Source organism: Asterias rubens, chromosome 18 (assembly GCF_902459465.1).
Source record: "Asterias rubens chromosome 18, eAstRub1.3, whole genome shotgun sequence".
Classification (NCBI taxonomy): Eukaryota; Metazoa; Echinodermata; class Asteroidea; order Forcipulatida; family Asteriidae; genus Asterias; species Asterias rubens.
In genome coordinates, this window is record NC_047079.1 from 1,905,631 (window position 1) to 1,929,348 (window position 23,718).

The 23,718-nt window shown below is 38.7% G+C and overlaps 2 protein-coding genes across 4 annotated transcripts; one reads left to right on the plus strand and one right to left on the minus strand.

The window, feature by feature from the left end:
• The first annotated feature begins 137 nt into the window (after positions 1-137).
• LOC117302741 (DNA damage-binding protein 2-like) lies at positions 138-12,002 on the plus strand. Of its 3 annotated transcripts, none has more exons than XM_033786752.1 (11): positions 138-364; positions 954-1,105; positions 2,142-2,321; positions 3,266-3,460; positions 3,666-3,820; positions 4,157-4,256; positions 5,676-5,856; positions 6,362-6,504; positions 7,420-7,587; positions 8,309-8,354; positions 9,709-12,002. In XM_033786752.1, exons 1-11 carry the CDS (start codon positions 286-288, stop codon positions 9,930-9,932), a joined length of 1,623 nt encoding a protein of 540 aa, XP_033642643.1. In that variant the 5' UTR covers positions 138-285; the 3' UTR covers positions 9,933-12,002. The 3 variants fall into 3 exon arrangements, with proteins under 3 accessions (XP_033642643.1, XP_033642645.1, XP_033642646.1); XM_033786754.1 differs by having other exon boundaries at positions 278-373; XM_033786755.1 differs by lacking the exon at positions 138-364 and adding an exon at positions 600-649.
• Positions 12,003-12,862: 860 nt separating this feature from the next.
• On the minus strand, positions 12,863-22,619 carry LOC117302484 (complement C1q and tumor necrosis factor-related protein 9A-like). The gene is made up of 2 exons (XM_033786439.1): positions 22,469-22,619; positions 12,863-13,833 (listed from the first exon to the last, which is right to left on the minus strand). Exon 2 carries the CDS (start codon positions 13,831-13,833, stop codon positions 13,021-13,023), a length of 813 nt encoding a protein of 270 aa, XP_033642330.1. The 5' UTR covers positions 22,469-22,619; the 3' UTR covers positions 12,863-13,020.
• Positions 22,620-23,718: the final 1,099 nt, after the last annotated feature.

The window sequence follows — 23,718 nt, forward strand, 5'->3', positions numbered from 1 at the left end:
GTGACTTTTTTTTTTACTTCTTCAATTAACAACGAGTTGTTTAAATAGTTTAAATACTTGCAAAGTAAACAGTCGTCGATAGCCGTGCAACTATTTGAGGGCAAAGGTCATTTAAATGCTAACCCGCGGGAAAAGTTTGCAAAACATTGTCTGTATAGTCTGATGCCAAAAACCAATCTCGCTCTCGATAAAGCAAAATGGGAACCATAAGTCCAGGCACCACGGTGTTCTTCAGATTGTTGTTATGTAAGAAAAAAATCAGACACGTGAAACTGAATGTGACAGATGACTACACTAATTTCAAGAACGTACAGAGCAAAGAGTAGATGGAGTAGATTGTCATGGTTTTGTATTCCTGCTGATGGTGAATGAAGTAAATTACATGACTTTTGAGCCCGGCGTATATATCCATATCTTTTTTAAATATTGAATTGGTTTGTTATTTTATGACATATAAAAATATAAAATAAAATTATATAATAAATCACTGATTTTTTTTGTGTTTCTATTTGTTTGTGCATCATGGTTCGTGTTAGCTAGTATAAAAACAAGTTGCTGATTCATCTTATTCTTAGGCCTACTGTTTGAAGGAACATTACAGAATGTGTTTTTGCTAACAATAAAGTTGCTGGCAGAATAAGCACTTAAGGTAATTCATCACATTATACATAAACCGAAAAACCTGTAGAAGTTCATGAGATGGTTCGGCCATCTGGGTCACGAGAGAATAGTGACAAACCGATTACAAATTTTGCATGCATCGATGGCAAAATAAAAATGAATAAAATGCCCATCCTGAGCGATAAACTCCAAACGCGAAGTTAGATTATTTATTTCTCATCAAATATGACATTTCAGACAGAAACATTTCACGGGATGTTTTCAACTATCATTGATCATTAGACCATGTGAAGTTTTATGTAAATGTTTATTTGATTTGTTTGTTTTGCAAGCTACAGAAGTCATAGTCGTTATGAAGGATCACAACGAAGCGAATGGAGTAGATTCTGGAAAGCGAGTTTTGAGGCCACGTAAAGTGGCTTCAGCTGTCGAGAGCCATAGTCATACTCCTACAGAAACTATTAAGGAGGTGACAGTAAATCAGGTATGAAATAATAACACCAGAGTCTTCTAACCAAATGCAACACCGTTACAGTAATCTTTTGAAATTGGCAGTCAACTCAGATATCATTCTTTGACTGAGTTTGTTACGATTACAAAGCAGCCAAGTGATTTTACTTTAAGACACTGTACACTATTGGTAATTGTCAAAGACTAGTCTTCACAGTTGGTGTATCTCAACATGCGCATAAAATAACAAACCTGTTAAAACTGATCTCAATCGGTCTCCACTATACATGCAGGCTAGGCTATTCCATGGTAACTGCATGAGATTCTATTCCATTTTATTATACACATTAGGAAAAATGGTAGCTGAGATCAAGAGAAAGCCCATAAAAAAAGGACTTGACAATGCATTTATTACTGGTTAAAGCCATTGGACACTTTCGGTAAACAGTATTGTCCAAGTCCCACAAGTCGTGTATCACAACTTATATATAAAATAACAAACCTGTGAAATTTAGGCTCAATCGGTTATCGGAGTCGGGAGAAAATAACAGGAAAACCCACTCTTGTTTCAGCACGTTCCACCGTGCCATGACGTGTTTAAAATAAATCCGCAAGTCTCGCTATCGAGAATTGATATTGTTTTAATGTTTTCTCAAAAAGTAAAGCATTTCATGGAATAATATTTCAGGAGAAGTCTTTCACCATTACCTTCTGTAAACCCTGTAAATTATTTGTTAATCTGTGAACCGAAAGTGTCCAATATGTCCAATGGCTTTAATATTATGTGGTATTTGAGGCATTTCATGGTGAGGTATTTTGGTTTAGGTAAAGACTGTGTATTCAGGCTTGCTTTAAGCAAGACATTTCTATTCGGAACTGAGAAAAGTTCCTCCATTCCGAAAGTCTACTCTGGAGTAGTAGGATATAAAGCAAACAAGTTCTCAAATCTACCTGGCAAGTAGATAACAAACGGTGTTTCCGCAAACCAAATATATATATTGGTTAATAATGGAGGTATGTTACAGCACTGGAAAACCACCTGATTTTATCACTGCTTTTGCTAATTTCAGCCAACAGTTATCTCCTGCAACTCATCAGCCGATGAAAATGCTAACATATGGAAGAAGACACTGGCCCAGAACGCTCCGAAGCCGATTGCCACCAATCCAATCGGACTTAACAGTAACAGCATGCTACACAGACTCTATAATAGATCATGTAGATCTTCACACATCAACAAACTCAAACAGGTAGATTTTGAATTCAAATTATTTAGTTGGCAAAGCATCCAATTGGAAACATCACACCAACTTTTTGTAGAGAATTTAAGTTTGTGTTGTTTCCATTAGGATGCTTTGCCGACGAAATAATTGTCTTAAAACAATGAAGATATTTAAGACAATTTTTTAGACAAGGGAGGGAAAACCCCTATAGAGAAAATCAATGCTGAGTCAGGTAGGGGCTGAAATGCCCAATCCAGGTCTGGATATCGAACCGGGGTCCACAGGAGGTGAGAGGCAGGAACAGAAACCACTGAGCCAACCGAAGAAGAACCACATGTTGGTAATCAGTCACATCATCAAACTATACCCTTGCTTTGTACCTACATGTATTCCTGGGTAGTTAGAAACAATACTACATAGTTAAAGGAACACGTTGCCTTGGATTCGACGAGTTGGTCTATAAAAAGCATTTGTAACCGTTTTTTTTATAAAATGCATATGGTTGGAAACATGTTTTAAAAGTAGAATACAATGATCCACACAAATTTGCCTCAAAATTTCGTGGTTTTCCTTTTACTGTGCGAACTGACACGGTCGACCATTTATGGGAGTCAAAACTTTGACTCCCGTAAATGGCTTACCGTGTTATTCAACGAGGTAAAAGGAAAACCGTGCAATTTCGAGGCATGTTTGAGTGAACCATTGTATTCTACTTTTACAACATCTTTCTACCCATTAGCATTTTAAAACAAACTCGACCGATCCAAGGCAACGTGTTCCTTTAAATGTCTTGCCCAAGGGTTTAGAAAGTGTAATGACTAAGAGTTGAACCCACACTCCGATGACCTGGCCATCAGAACATGATTTGGATGCTCTTTATTAACGGTCAGCCCTGACATGCTCAAAACTGTGTAATCAATAACTTACCGTTTACTAATGGTTAATCCTTCCACCCTGTTCATGCTATTTAGGCAGTGGTACAGCCGTACGTTGAACAGACTTTAAAGAACTTCAGGATTCAGTCTACGGCAAGTCCATTTGATCGACGGGTAACAGCTATGGATTGGCACCCCACCCTCCCTAAAACACTTGCTGTAGCCTCCAAAAGCGGTGACATTGCTCTATGGAGTTATGAGAAAACTGCACAGGTCCATTTAATTAAGGGGGTATGTATTCATTGTGATGTAATAGGTAATACTCAAAATACTCCACTTAACTATAACGCTTTGTTTGAAACTCCTTATTCTGTTCATAGTAGAATTTTCCTGAAAAGAAAGATGATACTTTTTTCTTTTGTTGAATTAGTAGTTTCAAACATTCCTTATTTATGAGTTTACCTGATTTTTGTCATTAAATTTACTCTATTGTTAGATGGGCAAAGGTGGTTCAGTGACCTCAATGACATTTGACCTTGATGATCCAAGTGGAGTCTACACTGCTTCCATTGATGGAACATTTTGTCGTCAGTGCCTTGAAGGAAATCGTCAAAACTCACATCAAGTCTTTCTCAGTACTGGAAATTACAGGTAGGAATTGCGTAACACCTTTTGTAAAACTTGATGACTTCTAAACAAACTGTATCTTTGGTTTGTGGAAGAATACATTTCCCCTCTAGAAATCTTCTCTAAATACTTGAAGCAACTTTTGATCATTTCTTCAACTGCAGTGGTAAAAGAATCTGTACATGTACTTGTTATACGATTGATGCAATGTAAAACACTACAAATTAAGGAGATCGTTTGTGTCTTTAAATGTTGGAACCCTTTCCAATGTTGTATAAAATTTGTAAATGGGTTACAAGATGTAAAGATTTAAATTTTGACAAGAATATTTTCTTTTGGAATTAATTGTTTTGGTCACAGTCGCTGGTATTGCTGCACTGGTGTCAGCTATGCAAGGAAACTACTTCTTGCTGGTGACAATGTTGGCAATATGACGATGATGGAGAAGGAAGGTGGTAAGGTATGTATACAGAGAATAATATTCAGCCTCGCTGCCATTGGCAGCATGCAGTATCACCCAATAATTCTGCGTGCATGTCTTTCATTGGTTATTATATCTGCGAAAAATTTGAAATGCCATGTGAGTTTTCTAAAAGTTCTTTACGCCGAAACCTGTGCTTATAAAGACATTTGTATTCACTTGTTTTGTCACCCAACACTGACCGCCAAGTTTTTCTACAACTTTCCACACCGCACATTCCAGCCTGTGCGCAGTTTTAATGGCCAATGCAATGGATCAGGCGCGCAACCAATATCCCTTATATTTGAATACTTTCAAATCACACTTCCAGGGGAATGCACACTGGAAACGAAATGATGAACAACAGTTTGAAAACTACTGATGTCGCAATTATGTAAATTTTATTTATATATTCACAATTTCTGGGTCAATGATGAGTAATTTTTTTTGAGTTTTTCAAAACCAAGATGATAGATCTGCCAAAGGTACTCAATGTTTATACGTTGTTCATTTGGTGTCTTGGCTCTTTCCACACGACAAAGTCAAACTACATGTATACGGTCCTTGGTCTCGGGCGCCACTTGTCTTTCATGGCAAGGACGTTGGTCAAACTCAAACACCTTTTACAAGGTGCAAAGTCCTGAAATTTGATAAAAGACAGTGGACACTATTGGTAATTGTCAAAATCCAGTCTTCTTACTTAGTGTATCTCAACATAAGCATAACATAATAAACCTGTGAAAATTTGAACTCGACTGGTCGTCGGAGTTGCGAGGCGAGATAACTATGAAAGAAAAAAACACCCTTGTCACACGAAGTTGTGTGCTTTCAGATGCTTGATTTCGAGACCTCAAATTCTAAACTTGTGGTCTCGAAATCAAATTTGTGGAAAATTACTTCTTTCTCGAAAACTACTTTGCGCCACTTCAGAGGGAGCCGTTTCTTACAATGTTTTATATTATCAACCTCTCCCCATTACTCGTTACCACGTGAGGTTTTATGCTAATAATTATTTTGAGTAATTACCAATAGTGTCCACTGCCTTTAAAAAACATCTAATGTTTTTAGGGACAATCAAATGATTTTTGAGAGAGAACTTATCAAAACATTTCTCAACGATCTCATCTTGACACTTGCTTTCTTGATGAAGGAGTCGTACACACGTTCTCATAAACACGTTCAAAGGTTTCTTTTCAACATCATATAACGGCATCATGTGTTTCTTTTGCGCGCATGCGTGGTAGCTCCAGCTACACGAGTGTCCTTAATTACGCAAGCAGTGTTGCATTCACACAGCATGCACGGACAATCGTAAAATGTTATGACCAAAAACCTGATCTAAAAAAGGAGCCCCAACCAACGGCCATTTTAAAGTGCCACATTTCAAGTTTGAACCTCTGACTCAATACATTTTTTCAGGCTCTCTGGACCAAACGCCTCCATAAATCGAAAGCCAACCATTGCGAGTTCAACAAGCAGTGTGATTGGCTGATGGTCTCTGCATCAGGCGACAAAACCGTCCGGATCTGGGATGTGAGAATGATTTCAGATCGTAAAAGCGCCCTCTATGAACTACCTCATAAGAAACCGATTAACTCTGGTGAGTGAATAGTCTGGCAACATAGATCACTGGCAGTGGTGTTCAGGATGTACATAGTTATTGAAAGATGTAGAATCTTTCATAAACAAGAAGAGGTGACTGGGGGTCATTGAGGTTGGGGGAATCAAATGGTCCAAAGCACGCTTTTTGGTCAGCCCATTCCAGTGCCCAAAACCAAGCAAAAAGACAGTTTTAAAGAGCTGCCCAAGAAAACAAAGATATTGGCAAACTAATTATGACTGCCAGCATAGGGCTTAGTGTGGCTAAGTTTGGAGAGCGATGAACATGTTTCCGGAGGTTGCAGGTTCAAATTTCGCTCCAGTAAATTTTTCTTGTTCAATGGACAAAAATAGTCAAACATTTGTTAAACTCAGAAAATTGCTGCTCTGCAACATATTCTTGCTTGTTTGTGTACATGTATCCAATAAGCATACCTTGTGCATTCTCATCCTTCACAAAGTTTAAAAGGGATATCTTTGATATGAGTGCATTGCTTTTTTTACAGCATGTTTTAGTCCAGATGGGACAAAGTTATTGACAACTGATCAGCACAGTGAGTTGAGGATTTACGCAGGCCCCCTATGGGACAGAATGGAACAGTCCATAGCTCACCCACATCGCTTTTTCCAACACTTGACACCTATAAAGGTAATGATTATAACATTACATGCTAATGTAGAGGCACAGAAAGGAGGCTCTCTATCAATAAAGCTTTCACAAAAGTACTACAGAATCCACATGTTGAGGTCTGAAGTATAAAATGATCTCAGCTGCATTTAAAGTGATTTTAATCCTCAAATCAATAGCACACAATGCAAATACCACAAACCACAAATCGGTCACTCATTTGAAATGCGAAAGCAGGCTGCATATATACATGTACATGTATGACCTCTTTCCTTTCAAACGGATGACAGTGTATGGTTTTTACAATCTTTTAAAATACAATTCTAGGTAATTTTACATCTGAAACCTGATTCATCTTTACTAACATGAAGGGGGGGGGGGGGCTCCAAGGTCAAATTCACATTGTGCATTTTATTTAGATGCACTTGTTTTCAAGTAAATAGTAGAACTGGCAATTGAAGCCTGGTTAACACTTCCTGCCTTTGCGAATGTGATACAAAATTTAATGTCACTGGGCTGTTTCTGCTGCGAATGGAGTTGAGAGCATTTCCACTCTTCCGAATATTCGTAGCGAATTGTTGTAACATCAAAATTTGTATCGCGTTCACATTCAAGGAAGCATGAATTGGGCTTAGTCTTTTTACCCCACCTTAAACCGGTGTAAAAATCTTTTGTTTTTGATAATATCTTCCATGGAAAATATCAAAAACAAGGGAAAGTGAACCTTGTTAACTTTAAGATAAACCACTGACAATGGCTCGGACATTCAGTGTACTTCAGTAAAGTATGATACAATGTCTGAAATCGGGTTTCTTGTGTGAATCGCCATACTGTACTTTAGGTTTAAAGTTGAAAGTCATGTATGCTGAAATGCATAATAAACACAAATTGATTAAGACGATGAATGATGAAGACATAATTATATTGACGTTTCAGGGTTCCTGGCATCCCATTCATAACCTTGTGATTATTGGGCGGTACCCTGATAAAAAATCGCCCAGTTACCAAGAAGGAGAAAATAGAACCATCGACGTCATTGATGGCAGCTCGGGTGAAATAGTCTGCCAGCTGTTGGACCCCAATGTGCAGCCAGGGATAGTTTCAGTAAGTTTTGTTTCAAATTATCTTTTGGAACTTCATCTTTTAAAAGGGCCAATTTGTTTTCCTTTTTGCACAGGGGCGCTTTTGAAAAGTCTTAAATTAAATAGGACCAGTAGGCCAGGATAGAAGTTGTAGGCCTCCTGGAACCCTCACCCAAAAGGGGCAAGGCTATTTGCATCTTGCAAAGGGATTTTTCAATGAAAAGTCTTGAAGTAAATGGAGATGCTCTATAAAGATGCACAAACCAAGGCCAAGACGAGGAGGCAACTATTACATTTAAACCACCCAACTTCAAATTGAGACAAGAATGCAGGGTGAACTCATGGTTTATGACAGAGGCCTGGCAGATGTAATAGTTTGGTTGTCCATCATGTTTTGAATCCTAAAAAGACAAATTGGGCTTTATATAATTATGGGTTGTAGAGTTTTTACTTATCAAGTTGATCGGATTGGTTCAATAAGTGGTGTCTTTTCTTCCTTTCTCCTGTGTTGACCTGGTTCAAATCCCACCTCCGGCGAGGAGCTTTTTTTTTTGCATTTACTGGACTTTCGTTTTCAACCCCAATAACCTGGATTTTCCCCAGTTGGAGGTTTCCTCTCACATCTAAAAAAGAAACCTTACTTTTCGTTTTCTCATCACCCTCCTCTGTTATTGGCGATTGTGATGTTGGATGTCCAACGAATGGTAAAATAACTCTTTTCTTTTTCCCCCTCTTCCCCCCAGCTGAATCAGTTTAGTCCATTTGGCGATTCCTTGGCATCAGGAATGGGTAAGTTATACTTTTATGATTTTAAAAACTTTAATACCAAATGAAAGTTTCCAGTCAGCAACTTTCTAATAAAACCAAGACAATGGTAACCAACCAACCAGCCATGTCTGGTATGGTGTAAAATTCTGGGCCCAGTTCACAGCACTGCTTGACCACTCCACATCTGTATTTCAAAATATTTTCAATTTCTCTGCATGGTATAACTGTTGAGAACTTTTTGGAGTTTCATTATCCTTTAAAATATCATTGTCACAATGAAACCTTGACTTGAAAAACTGACAACAGAGGCTCTCATAATAAGCACCACGATAGTCATGGAAGTCACATAATATCATCAGCCCCGGTATGCTGGAGTCATGGAAGAAGATCCTGTTTGCCCCAGCCTCGCTACCATGGGCAGCTCGCCGTACTGATACCTCTCGTCACTTGGGGGTTAGTCCCCTGCATGCCTTGCTCGATCATAACTCCTGGAACTGACAAATTTAAATATGGTAGAATATAGCCCATTTAAATGAGCGCCTATATTCATTTTTTTTCACGCGCGCACGCATGTACATGTACATGTATTTTGTCTTAAAGAATGTTTTTGTTTTTGTTTTTTAAAAATCGTTTTCGCGCCATGCGTGCTCTCACTTTACATGACCAATTTAACATGAACCAATCAGCTTTAATTCTCAGTACATCCCATCCAGTCCGGCAGCCAAAATACAAAATTTGACCCTAACCCCAAAATCTCTGATATAGTTTTTTTCTCTGCTGATTCTTTTTTTTTCAGTGTATATAATGGGATCTAGGGTGGTGTGGACCTGTAAACATTGAGCATTTTTACACATTCAAAATGGCGTCCAAGATGGCCGCCATTAACGCCTTTCGGTAAACAGTATTGTCCAAGTCCCACACTTCGTGTATCACAACTTATATATAAAATAACAAACCTGTGAAAATTTAGGCTCAATCGGTCATCGGAATCGGGAGAAAATAACGGGAAAACCCACTCCTGTTTTCGCGCGTTTTGCCGTGTCATGACATGTGTTATAACAAATCCGTAATTCTCGCTATCGAGAATTGATATTGTTTTAATGTTTTCTCAAAAAGTAAAGCATTTCATGGAATAATATTTCAAGAGAAGTCTTTCACCATTACCTTCTGTAAACCCTGTAAATGATTTGTAAATCTGTGAACTTTTTTGTTTTCTTTGTACCTATAGTGTATAATGTATTTTTATGAAACGTTTGGGGTGGAAGCCTCTTCGGTTGGGCATCCTTAGATGTTTGGTAGATACGTGCGCTATATAAGACTTATTATATCAAGTGAGTCTGTATTTTGACATTTTATTAAAAATTAATTTCCTCAGGAGGAAGTGTTCTCATCTGGACAGATGCGGTGAAGCTGGAGCAGATCCGCCATGATAAACTGAAGAAGACTCTTTCCGAAAACGGGCAGGACCCTGGGAAGATAGCTAACCCCATCCCGGACCTAGCGTTGCAGAGGAGGCGACAACGACGTAGACGTCAGGATGACGATGATGATATCGGTGCCATGAAACAAAGACTTAAAGGAAAACTTGCCAGGAAATGAAAAGATTAACGCTAACCTATTATAGAGCCTTAATTAGGGCAAAGAAGTAAAATGAGACGATTTATCAATGAGCGTTGAAAGACTTTTACATGTTCGATCACCAAACAAACAAAAGCGGGTCTCAGTGTTTCTTCATTCAGGTTTTTATATACAAAGGATCGATGCATAAAGTAAAGAAGTGTTTATTTTCATAATGCTGTTTGTATCTAAATATATTTTTTCATACTGATAACTGCCAAAGCTATAACTTTTATTAATGTTTCAAAGAGGGAGTCATGTTTTTTTTTGTTTTATCGCGGTGTTGCCATAAAGAACTGTTTTATTAAAGGAGTGAAAACCCACCAATTAGGCTTGATGTAAGAAAAAATATGATTGAAGGCATCCAATCACACTTTAGACTTTGACAACTGCGGCCCTCACCAGCCTAGGAAGGCATGAGGGGCCGGGTCACTTTGTTTGTTTGCAGTTTTTTTTCAGGAGCAGAGAAAGGGACATGTTCGGTCGTCAGACAAATACACCGAGTGTTGTTCCTCCGACCAGCAGGTGGCCTATTTTATAGGTAAAAGAGGGCGCTTTGTAATTATCCATCCTAGGTTCGAAGACAATAGGGTGCTTTCGTAAGACGACGGCAGGCACACACGACGGAAGGTAGCATAACACGGTAGTCCAGATGCTCACGGTCGAGTGCTCATGTCCTGTACGTTGTGGAGCGCTTGGTTACATATAATAGTCTCTTTCCCGCGAGGGTCCTTTTTTTCCAGTCCAATCGCCTAAACAACGTTTGCGAAGCTGGCATTCCCCAAACTTTTGCCTGGCAATTCTCGGGAACACAATAGCTACTTTTGAAATCGAATATGATAAGATACTTCTCACACGAGAAAGGGGCTTGATTCAAGTCTATCACGGTTCAGTGCAAGGCTCCCCAACCATACAACGTGTACAGACGACAACTCCATTGGCATACAGACCGTACGTTGTTTCACCATAATACCGGTTCCTACAGCTGTTCAACGGGGACTACTTTAGGTTGGCGCGTGTATCGATCGATTTTTCTTTCTCCCGTACACTGATCTCTGTTATAATCAGTAATCCCATATAACGTGGAGTCTGGTCAAAATATTTGAGTCTGGCGATTTCAAAGTGATTTCAAAGTGAACTCACACTGCTTGAAGATAAAACGGTAGAAAGTTTCAATTAAATTACTACTTGCCGAGGTTTTTAATTTGTTGAGAAATGAGTAAATCTAAAATCGCAAAAACAGTTTAAGCTTGTTTAATGGATTCACCATTAAACATTCAAAAACACAAAAGCCAAAACGATCGGCTGATACGGCGTTAATGTTTATTCCTTAATTGTCCTTATTAAAATAATCAAGTGAAACCTCACTGTGGACGAAAGTCGGTGCAACTAGGTGACAATGTGGTACATATGTAATTTTATTGGAACTCAATTAGAATGAAAGGGCTGCTCAAGCCGCACAGTTCAAACACCATCCGTCTATACTTGGCGTATTTGGTTACATTAGTTATCTAGAGACAATACTTTGTATTAATATATGTACCAATTCATATGTTATGTTTTCTAAAGTTATTTCAAACATTACGATTTACTAATTGTGTTTTTTACGGCCTTTGACTTTTTTTGTTTAACATTACAATCAACTTTTTTGTTTAACATTACAATCAGCGAAACTTTTGTTTGTTTAACATTACAATCTACTTTTTTTGTTTAACATTACAATCAACGAAACTTTTTTTGTAAAAAGAGAGTTCAAAACAGAATGTGTCTGTTTGTATCGAACTCCTATGCGAAAAAAATAAAGTCACAGTCGAAGTGGGGAAAATTACATAATTCTATCCCCACGGTAAAATGGTTTGTTTTGTGTTGTTATTCCTTCGCACAGACATACTGTTTTCAGGCCGCTTTGATTGAATCTCATCAATATTTACGAGGAAAACAAAATCGCTGTACAAGAATTTACATTCCTCTTGTTGACCTTCCTCTCTGTAAACATGGCAAACATTTTATGCAGAGGTGATTTACCATTGCTCTTTCATGAAAAAAAAAAATGAAAAAAAAAAACACTTACAATCATAACTACGAGAAAGAATTATACATTTCACCACATTGAGACGTGTTTGGTATAACAAAAACAGCTCAAAACTCTGTATCCTTTTGATTACAGGTGATCATTAGTTTATTATCAAACGTATGGTTCATTAAAGGCAGTGGACACTATTGGTAATTACTCAAAACAATTATTAGCATAAACCTTACTTGATAACTAGTAATGGGGAGAGGTTGGTAGTATAATCTTTGCGAGAAACGGCTCCCTCTGCAGTGGAGTAGGTTTCGACTAAGACGTAATTTTCCACGAATTTGATTTCGAGACCTCAAGTTTAGACTTTGAGGAGTCGAAATCAAGCATCACTTCGTGTGGCAAGGGTTTTTTTTGTTTTCATAGTTATCTCCGCCGACGACCAAACGAGCTCAGTTTTTCACAGGTTTGTTATTTTATGCATATGTTGAGATACAACCAGTGAGAAGACTGGTCTTTGACAATTACCAAAAGTGTCCACCGGCTTTAAGCAAGATATCAACAGAAGGCAACTGTTACCATTTTTTTTCAGCAACGAAATAGGACAGAGTCTTTTTCAAGCACTCGTCATTTTAAAATTGGAAAGATCACATGACTAAGTATGATATCACACCCTTTGAATTTTACATTGAACATTATACTTACATTTTGTTCCCGAAAAAAGGGTTGAAGTCAAATAAGGATAAAGCAATATTTATAGCACCCTAAACGTAGCAAAACATTTGTCAAATTATCTTCATAATAAACATGTTTGCAAAACTACACTGTCAAATGTAACATACATTATAACAGTAAAAGGTGTCTGCTACTAATTCAACAAACAAAGGTTAGTAATTATTAGTAATGAATTATTTAGTAATTTAGTAATTATAAATCAGTCTAAAACAAACTGTCCCGCCTTCATGCTACAACTGATTGTTGTTATTTGTTAAACTGTAAAATATAACTTTAGTTTGCGTAAAAAAAACGTTGTATGTTTCTCTGATTGATTTAGATTTCGTACAACAAGAATCCAGTAAAAGACGAAAAATGGCGAACGTCACTGTATACTTTACCGCTCACAGCTAAGTGAACTTGATCTTCATTGAGCAGAGGAATAACCGCACTGCCACTCTCTTGATCATAATTTGCAGCGTATACGGACGTTGTAACAACAGGGTCATTGTTTTTTCTCAGCTGAATCTCTAAGACAGGCGCACTGTTTAACTTCAGAACTGAGAACATAAATACGTATACCCCTGCCACAGTGCATGTAAATGTACCACTATTCAAATGAAAGTTAACCCCTGCCGCTGAAAACAATAATTCTTCGAAGGGCAGGGGATCCCAGCCAGTTGTAGGGCTATACGCGGTATTCCTAACTGCAGTGAAGGCGGACCGTCGCGTACTACATGCTTCACCAGTCTGTCCAGCTGGTCCAGGTTCACCTCTCTCCCCCTTCAGACCATTCGTCCCAGGCAGACCTTGAGGTCCTTGTTTCCCTGGTTGACCGACTCCTTGCTCTCCCTTCAGTCCATTTTCCCCTTTAGCACCTGGCTCACCAACCGGTCCATCTGACCCCATGTCTCCCTTGGCACCGGGTTGACCTACCCCACCAGGAGAGCCTGCTTCACCTCTTGGACCTGCTGTCCCATGCTGGCCATGGTTTCCATTTGACCCGGGAATTCCCGGTGTACCGGCTGGCCCCTGGCAGCAGGAGTTACACGTCATCTCCGGATCAGGTGAAACTGCAACTGTAGCCACCATGACATGAACTTGTAAAATACCAATAAGAAGGGTCACTGTTGTTATGGATATCTTCATCTGGAATGTAAAAGAACAAACGATTAAAACATGCAGACATAGAGGGCGCTGCTTTAGCGGCGACCATCAGTTTTTAGTCAGCTCAAATTTTATTCACGCTTAATCCGTTTTGGCTGTGTCTGTGCAAGTACTTTTTCGCTATATTGTACTTTAACCATGTGGGAGCCAATTTGACATTTGGTGGAATGAACATGGGTGTGTGTAACCCAATGTATTTGGCCGTCTTAATCATAAGGGTTCTGTTGTGTTCCTCTGGATATGGCATAGCACAACAAAATGGCTACCGCTAGACTCTTGAGTACCTACTTATAGCCTACAGCTCGCTTGAGCGTCAACATATTGACTTTTCTGTTTGTCACACCATGGGTCATATGGAGTTGGTTTTGCAGAGGACGAAATAGCACACAGACAGAAACCACGTAACTCCAAATTGTGCAGTACTATAACATATAAATATCCTTTAATTCCCAAAATCAATAAAAGTGTGAAGATGTCTCCTCGACCAACAAGCATTAGGAATTGATTCTAAGTAGTTTATTGAAAGTACGGTGTGGTTTTCATTGTTATCATGGTATGTTAAAGGAACGTTACAGAATTGGTTAGAAACACCAATCGTGAAGATCACAGATTTACATAAAACTTACACGGTCTAATGATGATGATGTAGAAAGCATCACTTTAAATATTTCTGACTGAAAATAGCATATTTGATGAAAAAGAAGTAATTAAATTTTGCGTTCGCAGTTCATCGTTCAGTGAGCGTTTTATTCATTTTTGTTTTGGCATCGATGCAATGCAAAATTTGTAATTTTTGTTTTACTGTTCTCTCGTGACACAGAAGGCCGATCGGTCTCGAACTTTTACAGGTTTTGTCGGTTTATGTTACGGTTGATTAAATAAAGTGCTTACACTGCCAGCAAACTGTTTTACTAGCAAAATCGATGCTGTCATGTTCCTTTAAGTGTAAAAAACAAAAACAGTTTGAAAAGGATTGTCTTACTTGGGACTAAAAAAAATATCGGAGAACCACAGAGACCTTGTGAGCAACATTAGTCCATGAGCTTATGGTGAGCCGTAAAAAATGAATGATTAGAAGATATGCCACCTAGCTAAATACCTTCAACGGATCATACCTAACAAAACAATAATCGTTGGCAGATAGCGGCCATCTTGGATGAATAAAACGCAAACACTTAAGTTATGTTGTTTCTTAAACTTTGGCCGTGAAAGTCATAAACCGGAATTGTTTCAGATGGCGGCCGTCTTTGAATTCAAAATGAATTGATGTTGATGTTAGACCTGTTCCCGGTCTGGCCACTCCAGCTCAGAGAATGGCCAATCTCGAAAAGTTGTTGCCACCAAACTTTGTCAGATGGCGCCATTTCATGACCAGAAGATACCGAGCCTGGCCGGAAAACTAGTGCTGGATCTGTGCCACGTTTATGTCCACACCTGATCTGATGATTTCAGACCCTGGCCAGTTGAGGCCGAACCGACTCAAAGAATGGCCCCATTGAAATAGTAGTTTGCGAAAACCAAACGACATTTTGACCTACAACTACCTATAGACCAAACCCACCAACATAGGTAAATCAACGAGCTCTGGATTAAAGTGCAAGAAAGAAGAAAACAACACCATCTCTTTTCTCGATGCCCAAGTCACCAGAATAGAAGACGAGACCCTTGCTCACACTGTACACCACAAGCCCACACACACCGACCAATATCTACACAGCTCTTCATTCCACCATCCTCGCTTCAAGTCTGCTGCCCAAAGCACTTTGGTCCGCCGTGGCTTTCAACACCTGCGACCAAGACTGCTTGAAGCAGGAGCTTCACCATATCAAGATATCACTTCAACCCAACGGATGCAGATCTTTCAACTTCAGCCAGTCCAAACCAAGCCTCCCACATGAAGACAGACCAGAATTCAAGGCAACCGTCACCGTCCCTTACATCGGCCACGCATCACACCAACTTCAACGCATCTTCAGCCAAGTACAAGTCAAGACCTTCCACACACACCCCAACACGATACAAGAATCTCTTCACAAACACAATGACAAGCAAGGCACTCAAGCCAAGCCACGCGTTTATTGCATTCCTTGCGAATGCGGTAAAGTCTACAGCGGGGACACCGGCCGCTACATATATCTACCAGAATCAAGGAACACCAAGCATACGGCAGACTACGACACCTAGACAAATCAGCGATCATCAAACACTCACACGAGATCACGAGGCACGAGGCAATCGAGCTCAAGGCTAACAACACAGTTCCACAAGACATCAGATTCTTAACCAACGACATCTGGTCACCACTTCTCAAGTCCACACTTCCAGCAGCAGCACACCACAACACTGACACACTCCAACGCACACCCATCAAGCCAGCAACCAACTCACATGCTTCACCGGCCAAGAACTGCTTCGATCCTTCCCGCCCAAAGGTGCATCTCTCCAGCCATACAAAAGCTCCACCCCCACCACCACAAGTCCAGCATTCTCATGAAGATGAGCAGAGTATACTGTTCGAAACGTCGAGACCAAACCGGCTCTTTTCAAAGCCACCACTCCTTCAAAAGAGTTTTTACTCATGGTGTACCCGCAAGTTTACAATTCATATTCATATTTATAGTTACCCTTGAAGTGCAGTCGTTATACAATGAGATATCTTGCCATAAGCTGGCCATCATCCTATTAATTTGTTTATTCGGGGACCCAATCAGTAGCGAAACAATCGTACACTGCGGCATAGCCGAGGATCATACCTGTGTTTACAATACAACTTGGGAAGCGGCAGCCAGGGGATCACCTTAAGGGATGCAAATGCAATATGTTTGTGTGAGATTGGCTTTGGGTTTTAATTTGCCATTTATGGAAACCCTTTAAAGATTTAACCATAGAGATGACTTTTTCTACAACGTGTCGTAAATTTTTATAGTTAAACTTGTATCACAGTTTTTAACAACTCCTTTTTTCTTCACAAATGCAATATGTTTGTGTGAGATTGGCTTTAGGTTTTAATTCGCAATTTATGGAAACACGAAGGCGAACTTTGACCCAGGGTAACGACCCGGAAATTAAGGTCGTACGATTTTAGTGTTAACTTTTCAAACGTTTCCCAAGTCTTTATCTATCCGATGCCCAAGTATGAACGTCATAGCTTTTATATTCGTTGATATACAACAACAAGCAAATGGTCATTTTTAAACATTAAAAACCTTGTCATGACCTCATCAATGACGTAATCATTCCAAAAAAGTGGCGGATTCATCTACTCACTATTGCCTATGTACATAGTAAGTTTTAAGTTTGTACAAGCTTTACTTTTGTTTAAAAGCTCAAAAGTTGTTTTGTTGATGTAAAGTGTAAACGATTTTAGTGTTAACTTTTCAAATGTTTCCCAAGTCTTTATCTATCCGATGCTGAAATATGAACATCATAGCTTTTCTATTGGTTGAGATACAGCAACAAGCACATGGTCATTTTTCAAAATTAAAAACCCTGTCATGACGTCATCAATGACGCCATTATTCCCAAACTATGGCGGTTTCTTCCACTCACTATTGCCTATGGACATAGTAAGTTTTAAGTTTGTACAAGCTTTACTTTGGTTTAAAAGCTCAAAAGTTGTTTTTTTGATGTAAAATACACGAAGGCGAACTTTGACCCAGGGTAACGACCCGGAAGTTAAGGTCGTACGATTTTGACGTTAACTTTTCAAATGTTGTTCAAGTCATTTTCTATCCGATGCTGAAATATGAACATCATAGTTTCAATATTCGTTGAGATACAGCAACAAGCAAATGGTAATTTTTCAAAATTAAAAACCCTGTCATGAAGTCATCACATCAATGACGCCATCATTCCCAAAATATGGCGGTTTCTTCCACTCACTATTGCCTATGAACATAGTAAGTTTTAAGTTTATACAAGCTTTACTTTGGTTTAAAAGCTCAAAAGTTGTTTTTTTGATGTAAAATACACGAAGGCGAACTTTGACCCAGGGTAACGACCCGGAAGTTAAGGTCGTACGATTTTGGCGTTAACTTTTCAAATGTTGTCCAAGTCTTTATCTATCCGATACTGAAATATGAACATCATAGCTTTTCTATTTGTTGAGATAAACCAACAAGCAAGTTGTAATTTTTTAACATTAAAAACCTTGCCATGACGTCATCAATCCAAAAAAATGGCAGTTTCATCTACGCACTAGTGCCTATGTACAAAGTAAGTTTTAAGTTTGTACAAGCTTTACTTTTGCTTTAAAGCTCACAAGTTGTTTTTTGATGAAAAAAATGCGAAGGCGAACTTTGACCCAGGGTAACGACCGGAAGTTAAGGTGATACGATTTTGGCGTTAACTTTTCAAATGTTGTCCAAGTCTTTATCTATCTGATGCCCAAGTATGAACATCATAGCATTCATGTTTGTTGAGATACAGCGAAAAGCAAATGTCATTTTTCAACTTTAAAAACCTTGCCATGACGTCATCAATGACGTCATCATTCCCAAAAAGTGGCTGTTTCATGTACTCACTATTGCCTATGTACATAGTAAGTTTTAAGTTTGTACAAGCTTTACTTTTGTTTAAAATTGCTGGAGAAGGTTCGCAGCGAAAGAAGAACACGAGGGAAAAACAAACAAAAAACTAGACATAGTGTTTTGTCTTAATTACAAAAACACGGTGTTCGGTTGGACGTTACGTGATGACGTAATTCAAAAACATTGAACCAAAAAGATGTTTTTTATACAATGTGTCATTATTTTATAGTTAAACTTGTATCACACTTTTGAACGCCTTGTTTCTTCACAAATGCAATATGTTTGTTTAAGATTGGCATCAGGTTTTTTGTTTGCAACTTATGAAAGCCCTTTAAAAATCTAGCTCACCCCTGCACTTAATGCTGTACACAGATTTGATAATCAACAGCGCCCTCTTTGTTGGCCAAAAAGAGAGCGCTGTTGGGAATTCCCAAAAAAACTTTCGCGCCATATGATTTTTACAAATTTAAAATGTTGTTTTATTGTTATTTAATACCCGATAACGTCATTTTGAAGGTTGAATTATCTGTTGAGTTTCAAGGTTCAAATCGATCTCAATCTTGAGTTATGCCGTAGATAAGCTCAAAAGTTGTTTTTTTGATGGAAAAAACACGAAGGCGAACTTTGACCCAGGCTAACGACCCGGAAGTTAAGGTCGTACGATTTTAGTGTTAACTTTTCAAATGTTTCCCAACTCTTTATCTATCCGATGCCCAAGTATGAACATCATAGCTTTTATATTCGTTTAGATACAGCAACAAGCAAATGGTCATTTTTGAACATTAAAAACCTTGTCATGACCTCATCAATGACGTCATCATTCCAAAAAAAGTGGCGGTTTCATCTACTCACTATTGCCTATGTACATAGTAAGTTTTACGTTTGTACAAGCTTTACTTTTGTTTAAGAGCTCAAAAGTTGTTTTGTTGATGTAAAATACACGAAGGCGAACTATGACCCAGGGTAACCACCCGGAAGTTAAGATCGTACGATTTTAGCATTAACTTTTCAAATGTTGTCAAAGTCTTTATCTATCCGACGCTGAAATATGAACATCATAGCTTTTCTATTCGTTGAGATACAGCAACAAGCAAATGGTCATTTTTGAAAATTAAAAACCCTGTCATGACGTCATCATTGACGCCATCATTCCCAAAATATGGCGGTTTCTTCCACTCACTATTGCCTATGAACATATTAAGTTTTAAGTTTGTACAAGCTTTACTTTTGTTAAAAGCTCAAAAGTTGTTTTTTTGATGTAAAATACACGAAGGCGAACTTTGACCCAGGGTAACGACCCGGAAGTTAAGGTCGTACGACTTTGGCGTTAACTTTTCAAATGTTGTGCAAGTCTTTATCTATCCGATGCTGAAATATGAACATCATAGCTTTTCTATTCGTTGAGATACAGCAACAAGCAAATGGTCATTTTTCAAATTAAAAACCCTGTCATGACGTCATCAATGACGCCATCATTCCCAAAATATGGTGGTTTCTTTCAATCACTATTGCCTATGAACATAGTAAGTTTTAAGTTTGTACAAGCTTTACTTTTGTTTAAAAGCTCAAAAGTTGTTTTTTGATGTAAAATACACGAAGGCGAACTTTGACCCAGGGTAACGACCCGGAAGTTAAGGTCGTACGATTTTGACGTTAACTTTTAAAATATTGTCCAAGTCTTTATCTATCCGATGCTGAAATATGAACATGATAGCTTTTCTATTCGTTGAAATACAGCAACAAGCAAATGGTAATTTTTCAAAATTAAAAACCCTGTCATGACGTCACCAACGACGTCATGATTCCCAAAAAGTGGCGGTTTATTCCACTCACCATTGCCTATGAACATAGTTAGTTTTAAGTTTGTACAAGCTTTACTTTTGTTTAAAAGCTCAAAAGTTGTTTTGTTGATGTAAAATACACGAAGGCGAACTTTGACCCATGGTAACGACCCGGAAGTTAAGGTCGTACGATTTTGGCGTTAACTTTTCAAATGTTGTCCAAGTCTCTATTTATCCGATGCTGAAATATGAACATCATAGCTTCAATATTCGTTGAGATACAGCAACAAGCAAATTGTAGTTTTTCAACATTAAAAACCTTGCCATGACGTCATCAATGACGTCATCAATAAAAAAGTGGCAGTTTCATCTACGCACTAGTGCCTATGTACAAAGTAAGTTTTAATTTTTGTACAAGCTTTACTTTTGCTTTAAAGCTCAAAAGTTGTTTTTTGATGAAAAAATGCGGAGGCGAACTTTGACCCAGGGTAACGACCGGAAGTTAAGGTCATACGATTTTGGCGTTAACTTTTTAATTGTTGTCCAAGTCTTTATCTATCCGATGCTGAAATATGAACATCATAGCTTCAATATTCGTTGAGATACAGCAACAAGCAAATTGTAATTTTTTAACATTAAAAACCTTGCCATGACGTCATCTATGACGTCATCAATCCCAAAAAAATGACAGTTTCATCTACGCACTAATGCCTATGTACAAAGTAAGTTTTAAGTTTGTACAAGCTTTACTTTTGCTTTAAAGCTCAAAAGTTGTTTTTTGATGGCCGAACACCTAACAATATTAACAATAGTTGTTCGGCTGTTGGCCGAACACCTAAAAAAACCGTAACAATAACAATAGTTTTTCGGCTGTTGGCCGAACACCTAAAAAAAAACATAACAATAACAATAGTTGTTCGGCTGTTGGCCGAACACCTACAAATCAGAATGATGGTTTGGAAGTGTCGTGGCCGAGCGGTTAAGAGCACCGAATTTAAACTATGGTGTTTCTGATCAGCAGAGTGTGGGTTCGAATCCCCAGCCGTGACACTTGTGTCCTTAAGCAAGACACTTAACCATTGGTTCGTCCTTCGGATGGGACGTAAAGCCGTTGGTCCCATGTGTTGTGTAACGCATGTTAAGGAACCCAGTGCACTTTTCGAAGAGAAGGGGTTCGCCCCGTGGTTCGTGGCTGTGGCTGCTGTATGCGCTGTAGTACCTTGTAAACCATTACAAGGTGCTAAATAATTGGGTCTCAAAATTCATCGCTGCAATTACCTATCTTTCTGAAAGTTTGTATTATACTCAGCGCCTTGAGTACATTGTTTGGTAGATACGTGCGCTATATAAGACTTCGATATTATTATATTATTATTATAGTGTAACCCTTTGTGGCAAAAATGCAAACGGCCTTGAACATTCGCATGTTATTTGTAAGGATATTTGCAAAAATATGTGCTACATCGCAGATATTTGAAAAGATGTTTGCACATAATTGTACAAAAATGTTTCAGAAATTGCAATATTTGCAAAGATATTTGCGATTAAATACCTCATAATATCTGCCGGGGCCCAATTTCATAGAGCTGCTTATGGCAAGCATAATGTGTTTGCTTAACGTAGCAAAAAAAATGCTTTAGCGTAAACCTATATCAGTAGCGGTTGCTAGCTTAAACACGTTAACAAAAATGCGCGCGCAACATTAAGATCGTTTGCTTCAGCCAAAAAAGAGGAAAGTGCTGACAAATTGACGGGCGAAATATATGCAGTGTGGCGACGAAAGCATTGGTAACGTTGGTAAAGCGTGCGTAAGCGTTTGCAACGTTCGTAAAGGCATTGGCAAGCGTAATATATTCGTAAGATAGTGGTAAGGAGAGGGCCGAACGAGGACGATCGATGGGTGAGACCGAGATAAAAATAGTCACTATCCAACCGTCATTTTGGACGCCATTCAACGCGAAATTCAAATATTCATGTTCGCAAGAACATTCGCCACTCTGTGAGAGCGGCAAAACGAAACGCTTCCGTACATTCAGCGAATGTTGTGAAGACGGTAATTCGCCATCGATTTGCGTAAGCATTTGGTAAGCCATTGGTACAAATCGCAACTTTTGGGCTAATTCATCGCGAATTTCAAACATCCATATTCGCAAGATATTCGCCCAAGTGTGAGAGTAGCATTAGGATGCTTAAACAGAAAATTGAGGCTTTAAAACCAATGACATTTGCTAAGTGCGCCCATTAAGCACAAAATCGACTGTTAAGCAGCTCTGTGAAATTGGGCTCCGGTTAATAAGAAACACTTACCTTGAATTTGTGAGCTTCTAGTCCTAGACTTATCGGTTCCTCTTATACGATACGATGCAAAGTTGTTATGAGCTCTGCTGCTGGTGCAGCGCGTTTAAATACTGGTGCGTTTCCGTTGAAGTTACCAGCAGTCTACTTAGGGCTTTGGTTGACAATTATCATATAAACACCCAATCAAACCTTCGTGTAGAAAAGCAGTGACTTACTCTTACACTGGTTTGAATGAGGCTGTCAATCACATATCCGTTTCAAAGTCACTGATTGCAAGTAGTGACTTACTCTTACACTAGTTTGAATGAGGCTGTCAATCACACATCCGTATCGAAGTCACTGATTGCAAGCAGTGACTTACTCTTACACTAGTTTGAATGAGGCTGTCAATCACACATCCGTATCGAAGTCACTGATTGAAAGTAGTGACTTACTCTTACACTGGTTTCAATGAGGCTGTCAATCACATATCCGTATCGAAGTCACCGATTGCAAGCAGTGACTTACTCTTACACTAGTTTGAATGAGGCTGTATGTTACTAATGCGTTCAAATGTGCTAAACTCTTTAGTGAAGAACACATACCTCATGTGTATACATGTACATCCGCCTTCTGTAATCGTCTTCCGCGATCCTCGTAGTTATATCCGCTATACATCGTTGCACTTTAGACTGCTTCATAAAGTACCTTGCCAGTTTCCCCCCATTTCCGCTCATATTACGTTAAAGGGCAAGTTTAACCCAGTAAATGTCGGCATGAAATATTTAATCGATGGAGATACGGTTGCAACCGGTGCCATATTGTGCTATACATCATGCTTATCACAACATAATGACGATTTTTTCGAAAAGGTCGTTGGGTGCTCAGTGCTTGTTCCAATATAAATTGCTAAAAACACATGTTTCGTTTAGAGCGCCACAAATAGTTAATGGCTCACAGGATTTGACCGTTGGTCCATGAGGAAAACTAGTTCTCACCTTACAAATACCCATTTTTCGGAATTTTTAGTTCACATGAGTAACTTAAAAAGAGTTTTTCCCCCAGGTTTAAGGTCATTATTCAGTATGTAGGTTTTTACTTTCACTCAATAAATGTACAAAGAATGCACCGGCATGGTAATCAGCTTCAAAAGTTGCTGAACTAGCGATTGCGTTCCCTAATGAGATTAATTGATAACCTCAATTGTTTAATTGTTACACCGACATATAATTTCGGTTTATTGAAAGTTTGCTTCGTTCATTCGAGGTTTTCTCGAAGTA

Coding starts and splice junctions, on each gene's coding strand:
- LOC117302741 (XM_033786752.1), top strand. CDS start 286: ATGACTACACTAATTTCAAGAACGTACAGAGCAAAGAGTAGATGGAGT. Junction 1,106..2,141: donor AGGAGGTGACAGTAAATCAG/GTATGAAATAAT, acceptor TGCTAATTTCAG/CCAACAGTTATCTCCTGCAA. Junction 7,588..8,308: donor TGCAGCCAGGGATAGTTTCA/GTAAGTTTTGTT, acceptor TCTTCCCCCCAG/CTGAATCAGTTTAGTCCATT.
- LOC117302484 (XM_033786439.1), bottom strand. CDS start 13,833: ATGAAGATATCCATAACAACAGTGACCCTTCTTATTGGTATTTTACAA.